Source organism: Mesoplodon mirus (genome assembly GCF_964341445.2).
Source record: "Mesoplodon mirus genome assembly, chromosome: 10".
Lineage (NCBI taxonomy): Eukaryota > Metazoa > Chordata > Mammalia > Artiodactyla > Ziphiidae > Mesoplodon > Mesoplodon mirus.
The window spans coordinates 33879635-33900682 of NC_138986.1; the positions used below are offsets into that span (position 1 = coordinate 33879635).

General features: G+C 42.1%; 1 protein-coding gene across 4 annotated transcripts in view; it reads left to right on the plus strand.

Moving 5' to 3' along the window:
* Positions 1 to 570: 570 nt before the first annotated feature.
* PTPRK (protein tyrosine phosphatase receptor type K) overlaps positions 571 to 21048 on the plus strand; it is a 572360-nt gene continuing 551882 nt past the window's right edge. For all 4 annotated transcript variants that reach the window (XM_082633381.1, XM_082633383.1, XM_082633382.1 and 1 more), the window contains exon 1: positions 571 to 896. In XM_082633381.1, coding sequence (XP_082489507.1) covers positions 800 to 896 — 97 coding nt within the window. In that variant the 5' untranslated portion in view covers positions 571 to 799. The remainder of the gene's footprint in view (positions 897 to 21048) is intronic.

Below are 21048 nucleotides of genomic sequence, written 5' to 3' on the forward strand. Positions count from 1 at the left end.
AGTTTTATTTTTATATGAAGAAGGAACAATAAGTTTTCTACGGGGGTGGGGTGTCTCATTCCTTATTACACGAATAGGGAACAGAGAATTTGCGATGCAGGTGGGTGTTTCCTCTGGGCCCTTCTACACTCCCCCTTCTTCCTATCGGCCACCGATACGGTAGGACCTCCGCCTTGGGGACAGAACCCCGGGGCGCCTCTGCTTGGGCGGCGGGGTTTCTCTGCGTTCATCCTCTGGGGTCCGGCCACACTGCTTACCCAACTCTCGCTTTTCAAACTGCGATTCTGAAACAGGGCAGACAACGGCGCGGGTCCCCTTTCGCGCCCGCTGCCCCCGAGCGGCGGCGGGCGGCTGGGCCCGGGCGGCGAACAAAGGCAGCGCGGAGCGCGGGGCGCGCGGCCGGGGTTGGCGCGCGTCTCTCCGGCGGGAGGCGGCGGCGGCGGCGGCGGCGGCAGCGGCGCCGCGCCCGAGCCTGCATTCCTCAGAAGCGCCCGGAGCCCGCGGGGCGACGTCACCCCCGGCTCCGCCCCCATCCCTCCCAGAGCAAAGTAACTCTTGACTAACAGGAGAGCCTCTGCCGAGCATGGAGAGCTGCTGCCGCGGCCGGCCGGCGACTCGGGCGACGCTGGCGCCCCAGAGGTAGTTTGGCGACCGCGGAGCAGGAAAAAGTGCGGGCGGGAGGCTGTCCACTCCCCGCCCTCACCCCGCCGGGGCCGGCCGACCCCTCAGCTGTGGATTTCGCTGCGATACCCCCCGGCAGCTCTTTGCAAAGCGGCTTGAAACTTCTCCCAAAGTCGACATGGATACAGCGGCGGCGGCGCTGCCTGCTTTTGTGGCACTCTTGCTCCTCTCCCCTTGGCCTCTCCTGGGGTCGGCCCAAGGCCAGTTCTCCGCAGGTGAGTGGCCGAGGAGGCGTCCGGAGCTCCGACGAATGCCCCCGACCCGGGGCTCGCCAGGGGTGGAGCCGGCTCCTCTCTAGGGCCGGGGGGCAAGGGTTTGGGGGAAGCTTTCGCGACCCGGGGTGGGGGGTACCGGGCAGAGGGAGAGATGTCCCCAGACTTCGTGCCGGCTGGGACGCGGGGCACCGGGCTGGGCGCCACGGGGGCAGGTAAGTTCCCTCGTCGCGACCCATTGTTCCTGGCGGAGGATCGCTCCGGGCGCAGGCGGGCAGGGCTGTGCGGGAGTGCGCGAGACAGTTCTTTTCTTGGGAAACTGGGAGCCTCGGCGTCCGGCGCCGGCTGCACCGCGCCGAGGAAGAGAGAAGGAAAAAGTAGTTACGACTCTGGGGACTGCTACTCTCTTGCTTGTAGTGCGGGCTTGTTGCTCTCCGCCGCTAGAGCGTTCCAAAAAAAATTTCCCGGGGAAGCCATTGTCAGAAAGGTGGAGACTCGAAGGGAGTGACCTCGGCGCGCTTTGCCAGGTGCTTTTTGTCCCGGGAATAACCTCTCCTGACTATTGTCTAACTACTTCCCCGTCCCTCCCCCTGTCCTTGTCGCCTCCTCCAGCGTTGGGCTGCTCCTGGGTTTGCCCTGTGGGTTAGGGCGCTGCGCGGAGTAGGTTCCGTGTGTGTGTTGGCGGAGCCTGTAAGATGTTTTGAAACATGATTCTAAGGATCCACGCAGAGCCGTCCTGGGCAGCGAGGTCTGGGCGCCGGGTCCGGGAAGCCTTACCCGCGGTAGGGGAGCCCGCTCCTCCGGCAGAGCCACCGCGAAGCTGGCCCATCTCCTCCCGGAGCCGGCCTGCGTGATGGGGGCTACAAACGACTGCCGCCCGCCCAGAGAACCCAAGTGAAGGCATCCGGTGCGGTCTCGCCAGTTAGCCCTTTGGGTCCTAGTAAAACCGCTTAGAGAAGTCCGTGAAACCCCATTTCTCCCAGTGCCGTCCTCCATTCCCTTCCAGTTCTGTGACCCTTCCTGGCGGTTGCTTCTTTCGTTCTCTCCTCTGGGGGCTCTGAAGTTTCACCAGGTGGACGCTGGGGAGCAGGCTCCCGGGCGATCGTCTGCCTCCCGCCAGTCCAGACAACTTTTCTGGCCAGCCCACCCAGCTCTGCTTGGCTGGCGAGCGCATCTGCTTCCTTGATTCGCGGTGCAGATGGAGACGCAGAGGTGGCCGAGGGCTGCTGGACAAGACGGGGGAAGCGACAGCCGCGCTCCTGGCTGAGGCCACAGGAAGCGGAGAACGGACGAACTTTGCACTGTCAGTTTCTCTCGTTGTTGTGGCTGCCTGGTTTCCTGGAAGTAAACTCAAATTGTTGTTTTCCGGAGTAATGTTTATTTCCCTTCCGTTCTCTTTCACCCCTTTAGAACTCTGTAAAAGGAGGTAGATAACAAATTCAGATGGCAGCATGTGCTGTGCACTAAGGCAGGTTATGAAATGCAGCGAGTACACGAAAAGTTACGTATACGGGCGATGTATACAGAGGACAACAGCTATGTGCAATGAATGATCCGAAAGCCTAATTTTAATTCTTTCTGGAGTAAGCATTACTGCAAGCATGTCTGACATATAATGCCCGTTGGTACTGGAAGCGTGCTTGATGTAAAACATTACATGCAGGCAAGTTGGAGTGGGTATTGATTTCTGCACAGTGTTTGTCAATGCACGGAGAGCCTACGCTTGAAAAGGCATGTAGTTTGTTAATTGAAAGTTGGAATTCTACCAGTTGCATGATTAAACTTACATGTATTCAAAATTTGCAACTATTTAATGTCTCAACAACTGATGGATATATTTTCATCTGTAAAGAAACTTTTCTTTTTCTCTTTTCAAATGTTATTTACCCTTTAATGAGCAAGTAAATATTAAATTTCCTCCAGCGGAATGTACAGATGAGCTTTTCTGATCCCTGGAGTTCAGATATCTCTAATGAACAGTTATGTTCTTAGACATGCAGTTCCAAGTAATTTAACTAAATAAGCCTGGCTTTTCTTTTTTGACAAAGCAAAACATTCGACTTTATTTTATAGTTAAGTGAAAGAATGTGCAGTCCTAACAAATGCAATTGTGGCAGGACTGTATCTCAAAATTTTGCCATTCAGGATTTGTATATATGCCCAGAAATGAATGTCTTTTATTCCCACAGTTCAGATTGTGGATCTGCCTTTCTCCATAAGCTAAACGTTTGTTTTGTAAAAATTTCCATTTTCTGCTTCACCTAAGTCATTTGTTATTCTTCTGTCATCAGATTTTATGGCAGTCAGATTTGTTGCAAAGACACGGGGTCAGAGATTGGAGGTGTATTCTTTCTTGCGTTTTTTTCTTACATTCTACTTTAAATGATGAACTTTTATTTCTTTTGAGAAATTTAAATAAAAATGCTTTAAAAGTGTAAAACAAATATATGTTCAGAACTTTAAAGTATGTTTTAAAAATCACACTTATTAGACCATTTTCCACTTTTAGATATTATTGTGTGCTTGCTAACATGGTGAGCCTCAAAAGCAAAACTTGAAAGACTGCAGATTGTTGGATCTTTGATATATCATGTACTCATCCAGTCTGCTTTGTTTAAACCACAGTTTAGGAACATTTTCATCACTTTGAATTTTTTCTTAGCTTTTGGGGTTAAGGTGTAAAAATGCTACATGGTGAGCCTTTTGAAAACCTGAACTTCCAGAGCTTCTTATAAATCTCAACTTACATTCTTTCAGTTTGATGGCTCACTTAACACTTAAAAAAATGTGTCATATCTGTGTCACATCTGGGGAAATTGAGGCATAGAAGCACAAGGATGTGCTGAAGTTTATTTACTGGGTTGTGTAGTTGCCATCTCTTGATATAATGTGAGAAAGTTTTTTGTATTAGGACTCAGATGACTGACAAAATCAGTCATAGATGAGGTACCTGGAGACTCAGCTTTCTCATCTGTAAAATGGGGATAATAATACCTGTTCTGACCTTTCCTCATGCTTTTTATGAGGATGGTGTGAAATAGTTTAAATGAGCTGGAACTGTATATTGTCAAACATTATACAGCTATCTGGGGTGTAATCATCGTATATTAAAGTAGCTAAGTGCCTTGACTTCAGTCTTTTCTTGCTCCCCCAATCTATCCTAGTAAGCACAGACTGTTCAGGAGTGTGTGTGTTTGTGTGTGTGTGTATTTGTGTGTGTGTGTGTGTGTGTGTGACTCAGCCATTCATTCATTTTAATTGTTGTTAAACATAAACATCCTAGATTGGCCAGACCATAATTTTATCAGCACATTGAGAGAAATTATCCTTTAATTTTTTTTTTTTTTTTACTTTCTGTAAATCCTTACTTGAGCTGAACCTGTGGAAGAGTCACTATTAACATTCATAGTATTCAAACTATAGAAGAAATTTATTTTTAGTCGATTTCTTTAGCTGTCTGTTTAACTATTGGCTGTTCACCCTTTTCATCTCAGTGGGAGAAAAATATGTGGCTTTTTAGATGCAGCCTTATCAGTGACCTAGAGAGGGACTATTGTCTCTCTAGTATGATGTGAGCCTGGAAATGCAACTCCAGATCCTGCCTTGGATATAGTTCCTGGCATGTCACACTGTAAGCGTTTACTTACTTGATCCCTTAGAACCTTGCAACTCATCTAAGCAGTGCCACTTTCCCAGTGTCTCACTCTTTGCTGTCTCTGTATGTGAGTTAAATTTCTCTTATACTTATTATCGCTACTGGGAAGATACATCAGAGAGACAGCTTTTTAAAGGTTTGCCTGTCGGTTTTCTGGTTTTGATTGGCCAGAATCTCTCGATCCCTCAATTCATTAAAACTTCAAGTTCTAAACTATTAATAATATGTAACCAGACATTTCTGGGACTGGTATTTCTTTCACCAGTCTCCATATAACTGACTCTGTTGATTTTCCTACATTGCAAGATGTCGTTTTGTGTCTGGCCAACCCAGACGGGAAGAGAGGCAGGTCTGGCTGCTATTTGGGCTTTGGCATGTGTGCTGCTGACAGCTCTTCTCTTTGTATTCATAAATGTGAATTTGAAAAATAAATCAACCCCTCTGCCATTCTGCCCCTCTCCCACACTCCTTCCCACTCCCCTCTAGCAACAACAAAGCCCCACGTGCAGATACACAAAATCACAGCCTTTCTGTTTTCACCAAATATCTTTTGGTGCTGATCATGTTCTTAGAAACTGGAAATATGACTCAACCATTAACCAGAGCAAACGCCAGTCCTCCCGCCTAATCTCATATTTTAGGCAGTGATGGTTTACTACATGTTTTTATGGCCTTTATCAAACATTTAATTCATGTGATACGGTCCTATATAGAGAAACTAGGTTGTTGCCTACTAATGCGTTTGAAGTGCTGTGTTCTAGGTCTGCTCAAGATGGTGTTAAAGACGGTGTAAGTCATGCTAAATATGGATCTGCTTCTCTGAGGCATGGAAAATGCTGTCCTCCTCTGCCTTGCGCTCTTCCTATTTCCCCTCCTTGCTCTTCACGGAGGGCAGGAAGAGGATTGTTGGAAGACTGAGAGCAGGAAACATCAGGGGAGTTTACAGATTGTTCTTAAAGACAAAACAAAACACTGGGATCGTGTGTGTGCGTGTGTGTGTATCTGTGTGTGTGTGTTTGATCTTTAATTTTCTAAAGAGGGAAAAAAGCCCTATTTTTGATTTGTTTATTGGAATCAGCCTTTGCCTTTGCCCAAACACATTCATTTCTTATTCTGTGGATGTAAAAACTTCCTTCTGTGTATTCCTCTCAGACTTTACCCTTTGATCATATGTGTCTGGTTTGTGTTCCTTTATCAAATGGTGTTTCTTTTTGCCTAAAAACGTTATAATTGCTTTTGAACATGACTTGTTTTTCTTTCATCAGAACTCATGCTGTTTGTCATAGTTCTGAATAATGGTATTTTGTCAATTCATGATGTCTTAAATGGGTATTTGATAACAAAGTAAGTACATCAATCAAGCTAATTTTTATTTCAATTGAGGGTAGAAATAAACTTGTAAATCCATGAAATAATCTTTTAATGACACAGAGTGTTTGTGCTTATATATCTCTCAATGGAAGAGAGACTTTGAGTTCCTTTTTTTTTTTTTTTTGCGGTACGCGGGCCTTTCACTGTTGTGGCCTCTCCCGTTGCGGAGAACAGGTTCTGGACGCGCAGGCTCAGCGGCCATGGCTCACGGGCCCAGCTGCTCCGCGGCATGTGGGATCTTCCCGGACTGGGGCACGACCCGTGTCCCCTGCATCGGCAGGCGGACTCTCAACCTCTGCGCCACCAGGGAAGCCCATGAGTTCCTTTTTGTAAATGGGGTTAGAAAAAAAATTGAGTGCCACATTGCCTGTTATTTTGAGATAGTGACATACATACATCTGGGCTTTGGAAAACTTTAAAAGTTATGTTTGAATGTGTGATGTCAATGAGAAGTCTGGAGGTAGATGGTTTACAAACTTCAAATTCCGTCTTAGTGGAAATTGTGTTTTTATGAGAAATGCTCTTAAACATAGCTCCACATAAAAGGTTTTATTAATTCCATGAAAATTCTGTTGGGAAAGGTATGTTTATTTTCCTGCAGTATTCTTATGGGAATTCTTTTGAGTTATAGTTAGTATTTTAGTAATAAAAACTGAACTTAGATAATTAAAAAAGTTTTGTGTGGTTTTGCAGATTGTTGAGCTTCTGGGAAACATTGGGCTTGGGATGTAAGAATCACATCCATCCTGTTGTGGAACATTGCCATTTCCCTACTTAACTCTGGTTGAGTTTTTTGGCATTCTCCTCTGTGTGTTGGTAATCCATGAAAATTACAAGTGGCTTATTTTGTCACTTACAATTGTTTTAGGAGCAAATTAAGTGGTCCTGAATGAAATAATCCATGTTTCCACTTTATATGATTGTAGATAGAGCTCTGTTAATAAAAATGATGAACAGAGCAGTGCTCGCTGAATCCTTTTACAGGTGTCATTCTAGGAATTATTTTCAAAAGAAGAACTCAGAAACAAATCCAAATAAAATAGTGTCTAGAGTTACTGTTAGCATTTATTTTGTTGAGAAAATTGAAAGATGTAAATATGTGTATTCACACACACGCATATCTTAACAATGATAGAACGTCATTGTCCAAAGGTTCGAGTGAGAGGGAAACCAAGGATATCTACAGATGGGCTCAAACTCCTATACTTATATTCTAGATAGAGTATTGAAAGTAGATAATTATTTTGTCAATTTCATAGATGAAGAAACTGAAATGGAAAATTATGAACTATATAGTATATAATATACTGCACTGTACTATACTTTAAAGGAGAAAATAAGAAACCTAATTCCAATAGATTGGTATCTATTTATATAAACTCATCCAAATGCAGCCTGTGCCTTAACCAGCTGCTTGTAGGCTGATTGTCCAAACCCAGTCCAGGGCAGCAGCTGATCAACTACAGAAATTCCCCTAGTCCTTGTTGGACGGTAGGGTGCTAGCAGCTGCTTAAGTGGCAGACTGGCCACAGCTCCTTGATGTGATTCGACTTAGGTCGTCCGGCAAATTCAAGAGTAGAGAGAGGAAGACTTTCTAATGCCCTCACTGCCCATTTAAAGGTTGATGGCTGATTGCTTCATGGTCATTGGATTCATCAATGGTAAGATGCCCTATAATTTTGCTACTTGAATTATGGTCCGTGGACCAGCAGGATCAGCATCACCTGGGAACTTGCAATGATCTTGTGATCACATATCAGAGCCCACCCCAGACCTACTGACTCAGAATCTGCATTTTAATAAAATCCCCAGGTGATTTGCTTGAACATTTAATTTTTGAGAAACACTGCTCTAGGACAAAGAAAGATCAGCTTGAAAAGATTTGCCACTTGCTCTTTACTGTAGAGTTGTAAGAGTACTGTGAAAGGATTAATTATAACATGAAACAAATTTCCCTGGAATTATATTTTTGATCAGTATTTACTGAATTATAATTTAACACCCCAGATGCATCAAAACAACAATACTGTTCAGGTTTTTTTAAAAAAGAATACTCAGACAATTTTGAAAAAAATATTTCATGAGAGAATAAAAATAAGGCTAAATACTTTTAATTGTGAACGTATTATATAAGAATATTTAAAGGTAAACATATTATCTAAGGAACCAAACATGATATATGCCAATCATTTTTACTTTGCATATTGACATGTTGATATGGAAAACGATAATTTCCTCTTTTTTTTTTTGCAGTACACGGGCCTCTCACTGTTGTGGCCTCTTCCGTTGCGGAGCACAGGCTCTGGACGCGCAGGCTCAGCGGCCATGGCTCATGGGGCCCAGCCGCTCCGCGGCATGTGGGATCTTCCCAGACCGGGGCACGAACCTGTGTCCCCTGCATCGGCAGGCGGACTCTCAACCACTGTGCCACCAGGGAAGCCCTCCCTCTCTTTTTAAGTAGTAACTGCAGTTTCTTGTTTTATATGTCTCTTTCTCTTCTAAGTGTATTTTAAGGATTTTTGTAATAAGGAGCTCATTTATAGGACAAATTTAATGAATGGGAGTTAGGTAGAATGCATTAAATATCACTGGTGTTCTTTTTACTATCCTTTGTGCTCATATTTAAGAACAGAGATTCTTGTCAGTTTTCTCCAGAGAAAAATTATGATGTAATAGACAGTGCACACTGTTCATATCAAAACACAATTTTACTTGCATTTTGTAGCTTGCTTTAGCATTCTTTGAGAAAATGAATTTTCCCAGAAGACCTAATTGCCTTCTTATTAACGAGCCTGTAAGTGTGTTTTGTTATCCATTTACTATTCTAAATGTGTCTACTTTTGCTGGCTGTTTGAACAGTGAAGTCTCTGATTAAATCACGATTGCTCTATTTGTTTTTGCCATTCACTAGCGACTCAGAAAATACTGGCATAATGACATGGTTATGGCAGAAATTAATGAAAAACAAGAGATATAAATTAATATTAACCCATAATGGTTGTATTGTGATATCAGGAGATGGAGTTTGGGGCAGTGCACAGCAGAATTCTCTACATGTTTGATACTATAAGTGAAAGTCTGCTTAAACTGTATTGTTTTAAATACACAAACTATAGTCACTGGATTAATGAATACAAATCAGGGACTTCCACATTTACTTGATTTAGACATTAGTGTTCAAAGGAAGAGGTTTAATTGTGGACAGATCAGTGTTAGAGAACTTAGTGATGGAGAGAAACTCTCAAAGGTACTTCCATACATCTTGAAGAACTTTAAAGTCTAAAGTCTCTGATTTGTTACCTTTTCTAGTTTTACACCAAATTCTTGCTGTTTGTACTAATTCTACTTGTATTCTTGTCAGCAAAAATTAGGTTCATTTATTCCCTCACACATTAGAGAGGACAGAGCAAAAAGCAGTTGCCCAGACAACAATAGGAACTGCCATTTACTGGGTGCCTACAACCTGCCAGGCCTTATGATCGGTGTTTTACGTAATTTAAAATCCTTTAAGATGAGCATCATTTCCATTTTGCAACCTGTGGCCTAGAGAGGTTAAGTATTAACTTGCCTCAGGTGACAGTGTGAGGAACTAGTAGAGCCAAGATTCATTATTGAATATATACACAGATGTAGCAATAAGACAGTTTTTTGGTTACTTAGTGGCAGAAAATGCAGCCTAGACTGGTTGCAACAAAAGGGGAATTTATTGTCTCTCCTAACTAACAGTTCAGGTGGAGCCTTACTTAGGAGTTCACATAATTCCACTGGGATGTGACCTTTCTCTGCCTGCTCAACTTAGCTTTGGTGTGCTCCAGAACTTCGGTCTTAGGCTTCTTGTAGAGGCCAGGTGCTTTCGGCAGCTTCCAGATTCTGGTCCTTTAAGAAAATGTGCACTATGTGCTGGGCACCTGAAAAGGCCCTGCGGTTCACTGGCCTCGGATTCGGTGAATCATATCTCCAGCTCCTGAGGGGAAGTAGGCTGATTGGCTTAGTTTACTAGCATTCTGGGTTCAGCCCTAGATCCTCCAACCAGGTCATGTGGACTGATGGGGACGAGGGGACTGTGGATGAAACTATCAGTTGTCAACAGATAGAGGGATAGGTTCTGGAAAAGCAGCCAAACCACAGTGTGGTTACTTGAGATAGAATTAAATAAGTCGTGAGCAGTGAAAGCAGAGAGGGGTGCACCTGTGTGTATATTTATAATCCTTCTGAGCGGGGGTGAAAGGAGGTGGTGGGGAAAAGATAGGTGGAGCAGATAGTTCCCTGCTCCAGACCATGAGGTGGTAACATCAGGAAGACACGGTGTTCTGACCCTGTCTCGAAGGGGAAGGAGGTGAAGGAGGAAGAGAGGAAGGAGGCCGGCAGATTGTGGCAGGTTTGTTGTGTGCATTGCAGATCAGCTGTTCATCATTTAGGGAGTGTTTCTTTTTTGGTCTTTAAGCCCTCTTTAAAGCATGCATTTTATTATTTTCATGGTTGTATTCTCTTTGCCTCAGTATTGAATAAGTCCAACATTAAAATTTGACAGAATTTTGAGTGTTAAAAGGGACCTTTGAAACAAATGCCTCGTAATTTGCTATAACTTGCCCAAAGTCATATAGCTTGAAAGAACTTGAGGTCAAACTTGAGATTTTGATTTATTTGGTCACTGTTATTAAAACATATGCATTGTTTTTGCTTAGTGGTTATTTATATAGATAGTTATTATTTAAGGTTTTAAAAAATTATTTTAGTTTGTACTCTGAAGTTCTAAAACCAGTGTTTCCAAAGGCAAACTTGACTTGACTGGCTTTGATTAGAATAGTATTCCAAGTATGAGGTGATAATAAGTTGTGTGTCTGTGAATGAAAGAGATCATTTTATTTATTTATTTATTTATTTTTGGCCTCGCCGTGTGGCTTGCAGGATCTTAGTTCCCTGACCAGGGATCGAACCCGTGCCCCCTGCAATGGAAGCTCAGGGTCCTAACCACTGGACCACCAGGGAATTCCCAGAAAGAGACCATTTTAGGTAATTGCTTGTTTTTTTCAGTTATCCTGTAGGATTTATTTACATATATATGTGCGTGAACAGGTGTTTGCATGTATGCATTTGTGTGTTTTTAATAGATGCCAAAGGGTAAACTACCATAGTAAATGATGCTAATTGACACAGAGAAATAAAACCTAGTTAACTCTTCACTTTGGAAACAAATTTTGAAAAACTCAGGAGGTGAAGGTGAACTTGTTTATAGTTTTGATCTTCTCACCTCTTGCTGCCTGACTTTATAATGCATATCTGAAAACATGGGATGTTAGACAGAGTTGCTGTGAGAAGGTACTGAATAATGAATGAAGTGCAGAGAAGTAGCAGCTGTTTGCCTAGCCTCCCCCTCTCACGGTGAGAGATTTATCTCCTGGGCCTGAGTTAGATAGGTGGCCTGCCCCTGGCTGTGCCTGAGGATCAGGCGCCCAAATGTGGCTGTGCCAATTTAGACTAGAGTGTCCTCCCTTCTCTGGCCAGAGCAGCTGGCCTGGCACTTAGCTGGTGAAGGCAGTGGTTAGGGAGGAAGGTTGTTGACTGCTGTTTGTTCAGCATGCTTCCTTCTGTCACTGGAGGTTTGCTTTCACACACCTTTGTTATCTTAAAGAACTTAATGAATTATTATTTTCTTCTCTGTGTTGCCTGTTTTCTCTATGACTCTTTTTTTACCCCTTATTATACCTTCATCAGGTGTGATGTCTGTGACTCCTGAATGGCGAAGTTTGTAATAATTTGCCTAACACCCTGCTTGTTTGAAGCAGAGTGCTGTATAGTCTTGATCCATTTTTGCCTCTTTATCTAAATTTGTATTTAAGTACTTAGGGAGTATATGAGGTGAAGGATTTAGCAGCGATCTGCTTCAGAGAGAGCAGAAGGATTCTTTGGATTCTTTGGAGGTCTGTGTACAGAGCATTTTAGTGCAGAGAGCATTGGGCTTCTGTAAGACTGCGTCCCACTCTTAGCTCTGTCACTTTCAGGCTCTGAGATTTGGAGTAATTCCTTTCTACTTGACCTTGATTTCCTTATCACTAAAATGGGAATATTACAATGAAGAGTCATTTTAATAGCTTCTCTAGTTACTCAATAGGACACTTTTAAAGGTAAAATGAGTAATATATGTGAAAGTATTTTTCTGATTGGAAAGTACCATAAAAATGTAAATTTTGGGGGAGGGAATAGAAACTTGGATAATAAAGAAATTATTGTGTTGAAGGCACAAAATACATGGTGAAGAATGGAAATGAAAACAATAGATGCTTTGTATATTTTCATATCTAAGTTTATGCATTGCCATCTAAGTTGTTTGCATATCTAAGCTTTTGGGGAAAGTGGTATGGAAAAGAAGAGTCAGTAAGATTCTTGTGAACAATGAGTAATTTTGTTATGTATCATAAAACTGAGCCCCCATTTTCACATATCCGTAAGTCTTACTCTTATATAAGTTTTCATATATATATGTAAGGTATATATATATATGTAAGTTTCATATATGCATGTAAGTTTTACTCTCTTGTGTTCCGAAACATTTTTTGTACTTTCGCCAGATAGGTTAATAAAGATTATGTGATTATAAAATATTTATACTGATAATTTTTGAACATGTGTTTTAAGGACTGTGCTCATATATAGCAAGTTGTGTGTATAGTTTTTCTTCTTGAATATTTTCATGAAGAGAGAAAAAAATGCTCTTGCTTTCTGAGCTGGTTTGCCTAATTGGTGAGAGCACGATTTTAAGGTTCGCATCGATTTATTTACTCTTCCACTCCACAGTTCTTTGAGCGTCTACTATGTGTCAGTACTGTGGCATGCTGGTGGGCACAGATATGACTTTTGTGACAATTAAGCTGTGGTAACCTTCGCATAGCTCCGCATTTAGCAACTCACGGGTGAAGCCTGGATCTGTTTTGTGACTGGCCTTACCCCTGTGGCTTGGCAAGTCTCAAAGCCGAAGTCTGTCTCTCACAATTTGTGGGTCCACAGTGCAGTGTGTCAGCAGTCTTTCCATATCCTTGAGTCTACACATAAAAAACTAGAAGCTTACCAAAAAAGAAATATGCAGAGATATGCTGCAGTGATAGTAAAATTCCACCAAGTGGAAATTCCCCAAAGTTGACTAATCGGAAGTGTAAACAAGTCGGGCAGAGGAGAGAGCACGTTTGTTTGCTGGAAGCTCACTTCTTCTCCCTTTTGAGGCAGGATGAGGAAGGTGGGGAGGCATCCTCACAGCGGACAGTGTATGTAAATATGTCTTCACAGCCTCAACCTTCTTGCTCAGAGGCCCTGGATTTTGGGCCGCAGATTCATACTGGCTGTGCCTGCAGCTGCTTATCAATGGCCGCTGGTGCCTCAACTCTGACCTGTCTCCTCTCTACTGCTTCAGGGGGGCGTGTTGTCCTGAGTAGTGGGCAGGCACTAGGGAGGGGATCCGGAGAGGCAGCTGGGAATGAGAGTGGACCTTGACCATCCCCCAAACTGCCCTTGCACCTGCATACTGGAAGCGGAGCAAATTCTATTCCTGGCGCCTGGGTCAATCATTTTTAAGGGGAGCAACAGTACTGTCATTTCAATACACCTATTGCCCTACTAGGAAATGGAGATTCTGAACATCTGTATTAAAGGAGGCCCACAGGACTTGCAGTGGGTGAATTAAGGAGAAAAGTAATTTTGGAAATGTGTAAATTTTTTTGAAGCAAAATCAAAATTGCCAAATTACAAAGACCCAAGCTTCAAAAGTAGAAATTTAGAAAACTGTTTTAGTCGAGTCACTAACATTTTATGCCCATTTCATATTTAAGCAAAGGACAGTCAGAATATATAGCATAATATTTAATATCACAGACTTTGGAACCTGACTGCCAGAGTGTGAATACTGGTTCCGACATTTCCTTGCTATGTGACCCAACCACATTCCTTCAGTTTCCACATCTGGTAAAATGGGATGATTCAAGTACCTATCTCAGATGTTTGTTTTGAGGCATACTGAGTTAAAGTGCTTAAAAGAGTGCCTGGCACACTAATAAAATTCATCCACTTTAGTTTTTATTATTATCATCATCTTTTTGTTTTTGAGCAGAGAAATGTTTATTGCAGGGCCAAGCAAGGAGAATGGGCAGTTGGCCTTGGGGTTCATGCTCAAAACCCCAAACTCCCTGATGGTTTTCAGGGAGAAGTTTTTATAGGCAAAATTTGGGGTGAGGGCTGCAAGGTGCATGACTTTCTTCTGATTGGCTGGTGGTGAGGTAACACTGCGGTGTTCCAGGAATCTTGTGCTCAGCCTGAAGTTAACATCCTCCACCTGGGTGGGGGGCCTTAGTTCCTGGTCTCAGGACTTAATGAAGCTCAGGTTCTTGATGTCTCATCACAGAAAGAATTCAGTGAGAGACAAAGTGGTAGGTAAGAAGTGGATTTATTTAGAGAGACACACTCCATAGACAGAATGTGGGCCGTCTCAGAAGGTGAGAGGCCATCATCATCATTATTACTGGACTAAATTAAACAATGTTTGCAGAATATCCTGATCCCATGCTGTTATCTTTTAAAATTTCTGACTGCATTATCTTTTACTTTAAAATAAAACCAGCAGAAAATAGATAACAGGATGCCTGAAATAGATCAACTCATCTGCCGGTTAACAAAGACCACAGCAAGCACTATAAAGAATATAATTCAGTGTTTATGAAAACAATAGGCAAATTTACACTGATTCCTAGGAATCCGAATCTTAGAACGACAAAAACAAAACAAACCAAAAAACGCTATCAAGTGATGGGTGGGGGAGCTAGAGTGAATGTGTTCAAGTTTTTGGTGTAAAATACCTAAAACAATCTGTGGAAAATGCATTTAACATTTTTTAGGTAGCTTGCAGGAGGTGGGAAATTTGGGACATTGGTGAAACAGCTTACCCCCTGGAGAGGTGTAATCTCAGTTAAAATATGAAATAATTCAGGAATAAGATTAAAATGAGAATTGACCAGAAAGTTAAGTGTGGTCTATACCACTTCAAGAAGTGTCCATCCCAGTGAGACTAGTGTCTTGTCTAGGAGCAACACTCCGATTTAGAAATGAGATTATTAGAATTAAGCAGAGATAGGGAGGCTTCTTAGCTCCTAAAGAATGTTGTTTAATTAAAGGATATAGAAAAGGATATCTGTACTGCTTCATTTGCATTTGACACGTGGTAAGTAAATGCATTACTGGCATTTAGAATAGCCATTTACCTATGAATTTTAGATAACTTTTTTTTGTTTTCTTTTTCTTTTTATTGATGTTTAGTCCTCCTTAGCCTTCATAGTTTCAAATCCGTTTAAACCCCCAGGCTTTTTCAAGCCATTATCAACAGGGTAAAGCCCTTTTAGAGTCCTGCTGTATGGAGCCTGGGGCTGGTTGAACTTCTGACACCTGTTAGCTCACTTGCACAGTTGCCCTTTGGCCAGTCATTGCAGAGGAAAGCCTTCTAAACTTGAACAAGGATTTCATGTCCAGTTCAAGCTTTGGATTTCTTGTTCTCTTTCACCTTCTTACTGCATCTCTTCTAGTTTTAATTGAAATAAACTTCCCTTTTCCATGGGTTATATCTGTGAAAATGGTTGCTCTCCAGATATAATTAAACATTCTTGTCAGTTTTTTTTTTTAATCAGAGAAGCTATTTGTACTGCAGGCTTGAATCTTGCAGAACTAAGTGCTCTTATAATATTCAGTTTACCATAATAATGCAATTTTGTATCCTCACTGGATGCTCCTACTGACATGGGTCTTTGTGATTCTGGTGGTAGAAGGTGTCTTCATAAGCTCCTCTCCATTTACAAAGTAAGTTTCTTAAAATGTTGTCATTTTGGTACACTGTATGACCAGGTTCATGCCTTAATAAAAAGGAGCATTAAAAAACAAACTTCTGGGCTTTCCCTGGTGGCACAGTGGTTAAGAATCCGCCTGACAATGCAGGGGACATGGGTTTGAGCCCTGGTCCGGGAAGATCCCACATGCAGTGGAGCAACTAAACCCGTGTGCCACAACTACTGAGCCTGTGTGCTAGAGCCCGCAAGCCACAACTACTGAGCCCGTGAGCCACAACTACTGAAGCCCACGCGCCTAGAGCCCCTGCTCCGCAGCAAGAGAAGCCACCGCAATGAGAAGCCCGCCTACCGCAACAAGGAGTAGCCCCCCACTTGCCGCAACTAGAGAAAGCCCATGCACAACAATGAAGACCCAATGCAGCCAAAAATAAATAAATAAAATAAATTTATTAAGGTAAAAAACAAAACAAAACTTCTGTGGCACATGTAATCTTAAGTGAGTTTTTTTAAAATTAATTAATAATTTATTTTTGGCTGCGTTGGGTCTTCCTTGCTGCGCGCGGGCTTTTCCAAGTTGCGACGGGGGTGGGGGGCACTCCTCATTGCCGTGCATGGGCTTCTCACTGCACTGGCTTCTCTTGCTACGGAGCACTGGCTCCAGGTGCGTGGGCTTTAGTAGTTGTGGCACGTGGGCTCAGTAGTTGTGGCTCGTGGGCTCTAGAGTGCAGGCTCAGTACTTGTGGCACAGGGGCCCAGCCACTCCACGGCATGTGGGATCTTCCCCGACCAGGGCTCGAACCTGTGTCCCCTGCATTGGCAGGAGGATTCTTAACCACTGAGCCACCAGGGAAGTCCCAGCACATGTAATCTTAAGTATAGATCCATTCAAAAAAGAGGATGTGTACCTTGACTGTTTGTTCTCTGCTCCAGAATCATGACCCAGTTATTTGGAAAGCCGACTGATCCTTATATATTTCATAACAAACATAAGGGATATTGAATCAGAAAAATACTGAGAATGACAGACCTATGTATAATAGGCCGTATACTTAAATATAATAATCTATACAGGAACTGTAAGTTCTAGTTAGTGTGGTTCAGACTGTGGCTTCCAGTCTTTTTGCATGAGGGAATTGGACAAGCCCACAACCAGCTGCAGATATCTCTTGAAGGACCAGGTGCTCTGACTCCTTGCTCTTAAGGCAAAGTCTTAGATTTTGAGAGTGGATTGTGACCTTTCCTGGTCCATTCTTTTTTTTTTTTTTCCTTTGGATGTTTATAACATCTTTATTCATAATGCCAAGACTTGAAGCAACCAAGATGTTCTTCTGTAGGTGAATGGATAAATAAACGTGGGTACATTTAGATAATGAGATATTTATTTAGCACTAAAAAGAAATGAGCTATAAAACCGTGAAAAGACATGCATATTACGAAGTGAAAGGAGTCAATCTGAAAGTCTACATACTGTATAATTCCAACTATATAACATTCTGGAAAAGGCAAAACTATGGAAACAGTAAAAAGATGAATGGTTGTGGGGCAGTGGGGGAGGGGAGGGGTGAACAGGCAGAGCACAGAGGAGCTTTAAGGCAGTGAGACGATTCTGTATGATACTGCAGTGGTGGATACATGTCATTATACATTTGTCAAAACCCATAGAATGTACATCAAGAGTAAAGATGGCCTTTGGGTGATAATGATGAGTCAATGTGGTTCGTCGATTGTAACAAACACACCACGCTTGTGTGGGATGTGGAGAGTAGGGGAGGCTATGAGTGTGTGAGGAGAGGGCGTATATGGGGAAAAATATGTACATATATATTATAGCTTATACAAATGATAATCCACTTTTTAAAATATGAATTTATTTATTTTTATTTTTGGCTACATTGGGTCTTCGTTGCTGTGCTCGGGCTTTCTCTAGTTGCGGCGAGTGGGGGCTACTCTTTGTTGTGGTGTGCGGGCTTCTCATTGCCGTGGCTTCTCTTGTTGCAGAGCATGGGCTCTAGGTGCGCGGGCTCGGTAGTTGTGGCTCGTGGGCTCTAGAGCGCAGGGTCAGTAGTTGTGGCACACAGGCTTAATTGCTCTGCGACATGTGGGATCTTCCTGGACCAGGACCATGCCTGCTGCATTGGCAGGCAGATTCTTAACCACTGTGATACCAGGGAAGCCCCAGTAATCCACTTTTAAGAGAGGAGAGATAAGAAAGAGGGAGCTACACAATCAAATATATTGGGTATGAATCTTAGTTTGCTAAATTTATTTTCCTTAAATCAAGTTAATTCTGACTCTAAGACTTCAGCCTTCCTATAGAAATCCATCTTGGGCACTGTTGGGCCCCTCCCCCTGATGCTGAAAGCTCAGCTTCTCTGTGCACCGGTGCCAAATCAAATCTTGGAGACGGAGTTTTGGGTGAAGTAGAAAAAGATAGCTTTATTGCTTGGCAGGCAAAGGGGGACACAGTGGGCTCCTGCCCTTGAAAACTATGTGTCCTCACCCAGGAGGATTTGATAAGGAATCTTGGGGTTTTTTTTGTTTGTTTTTTTGGATGCTTGGCATGTGGGATCGTAGTTCCCCGACCAGGGATCGAACCTGCGCCCCCTGTATTGGAAGCACAGAGTCTTAACCACTGGACCGTCCGGCACACTCTTATCAGGAATGCAGATCCTAGGTGAGGCCTGGGAATTGCTTTGAGGGCTGTTGTTCACTTCTTTAGCTTAGGTGCAGGAATCCATAGGGCAGTGCTTTGGGTTTCCCACAAGTACATGCTGTTCAGTGAAGTATCTATTTAAGATCTTTCCTGGTCTCTTCACAGTTTGCTTACAGTTTGCAGTCAGGACAGTAATAGATAGAAGCACTCTATCCAACCCCATCACTCATTCATAATTACACCACAAGCTTCCCTGGTTGCCGACACATTTTAGAAAAGCATGTAATTTTATTAAGAGTGTCTCATGTTGCTTTCAAAGATAGTCAAGTAAAGAGGAGGAGAGAAAGGAGGGGCAGGATGTCATATCAGCATTTATTTTTTCAGGTGCCAATGCCTGAAAGCAGTCAGAATTTTCCTTTGAGGTGGAGACTTATAGTTGTTGACACCCTCATCTATTGTTGTTGGGATTATGGCTACACCAAGTGTTGTCTTTTATGTGAGCAATGACAAAAAGGATGTATCTATTCTGTACATTATGGCAATAGACTTAAACTTTAATGACAGCATGTCAAATATAATATTCTTTTGAGCTTGTTAAAGTAGGAGATACCAGTCTAAATTATTAGCACTTTCCTTTTAGCAATACCTTGTTGGGGCAGGCAGCATTGTTATGTGCATTCATATGATAGCTTAAGATCCCTGTTAGAGGCTGGTGAGCTAGTGGCCTCTTGATTGTCCATTTTGTGCCAAGCAGTGTGTTTAGCCCAGAGGGCAAAAAGATGAAAAGGTTGACTAAGTTCCTATACTCAAGGACCTCACAGACTAGTTGGGATCTAGAAATATATAAGGTATAATTCAGAGTAGGGGGGTACTCTGAATGAGAGAGACATGGGGCAAGGACCATCAGGACATGGGCAAAGGACACTCACTCGGGGGGTGATTAGTTAGGCCTTTCTGGATCAGAATGCCAACCATGGCAGAATTCCCAAGAACAGGCACACAATGCTCATGGAAAAATGAGGAAGTAATGATGATGGTGGTAAATGTTTAATAATCAACTCTCAAAAAAAAAAAAAAAAAGAACCCACCGAAATTCAAGTTTTAGCATTTGCCAATTTCCACCATGTAAATACTCCTGCCTATGGCTGATTTCAGATTACCAACGTCACTGACACAGAGTTGGGAAGGGGTGCATGGTAGCACACAACAGTATAGTATTTGCACCATACAGACACAAGAGAAGGAAATAACCTCAAAACATAAATATAGTAATAGTAAAATAATTAGGAAGTGAAGAGTTTTGAGTTAATACCTCTGTTTTAAATATAATTTATTCAAATGTAAGTTTTTATAATTTATTTTTTAATGGCTGTGATTAACAGCTGGCTCACAAAATTGCTGAAAATTTTAATAACTGACTGTCAGGTGCTGGTATAGGCTTGCTCAAGCGTACCACGCGGTGCATTATAATCTTGGATATGGGTGTGAGGGGCCCAGTGACGGAGTCCTCTTTAATTATGGGGCTTTTCTAGAACACTCTTTCCGAACAGCAGAATTTAGTGTGAGAAAGACTAAGTCCATATTGAAACCCATTAGTGAGGATTCGGTTATCAACAAGGTTTAGGTTCAGTGATATAAAATGCTGATGTCAGAGGCTTTGGAGCATCCACTGTAGAGCCTAATCTCGGGAAAAGTCCCAAGAAGACTGTGTTTCTGTTTAACTCAAGTTTCCTCACTGCCCAGGGTGAATGTCTTTGGTGGAAGTTGTTGGTGTCAGTAGTCAGGCTCTCCTTAAGGACAGTTAACGTAGAGCCCTGCTAAGTCTGCTTAAAGAGTAAGCTTGTCATTGCCTTTGAACTATGTGCATTTTCATGCTAAGCACCATCTTTGCCAGAATATTACACAGTAGGTAGTGGGTTTCCAGCCAATATAGCACAAAAATTATTATATAATCCTGGTAATAACACACTGCTTGTGGCCCACCCAGCATTTGTGTATTCAGAAATATTTGGAGAATAAATGTCAGTGACAGTGGATGTATTTGCATCACATTCTGCTTTACATTGCTTTGGTGGATTTTTTTCTTGATGCATATGAAATTAACACCTACAAAATCTACCTTTTTTATGTAAAGCATATAGTTCTTATCTTAAATTTATTTGAGGTCTTGGTTTAATAATATTTTATATTATAAAATATAAATAATTTTATAAATAATATAAAAATTTTTATATTATTATGGACAATACACTGAATTATGCAGTTGATAGCTAAAGTTACTTCGGTTCTTTTACTTGATTTAAACATTTTTTTTCATTATTTAATCTCTACCAGTGTCAAATACAAGTGAAATGTTTGCTTTAACACATGCTCTTTTATATTTATTTCTATAAGGCAAGAACATTCCATGTTCTAAAAAATGTCCTATAGGTTAAACCTGCTAAATGAAAATTCCTGTGCATGCCCGTATGCCTTTTTTAGGCTCTGCCCACAAAGAAGTTAGTGTCTAAAAGTAAGATATGCATATTTTAGAGTATATTGCAAGATTTTTTTTGAAATTGGCAGATAGTGAATATGTTGTGTATGTGTGTTTTTTTCTTTTTGATAGGAGGGTGTGTATGTGTGTGTGTATGTATGTGTTCATTGAGTTTTGCAATA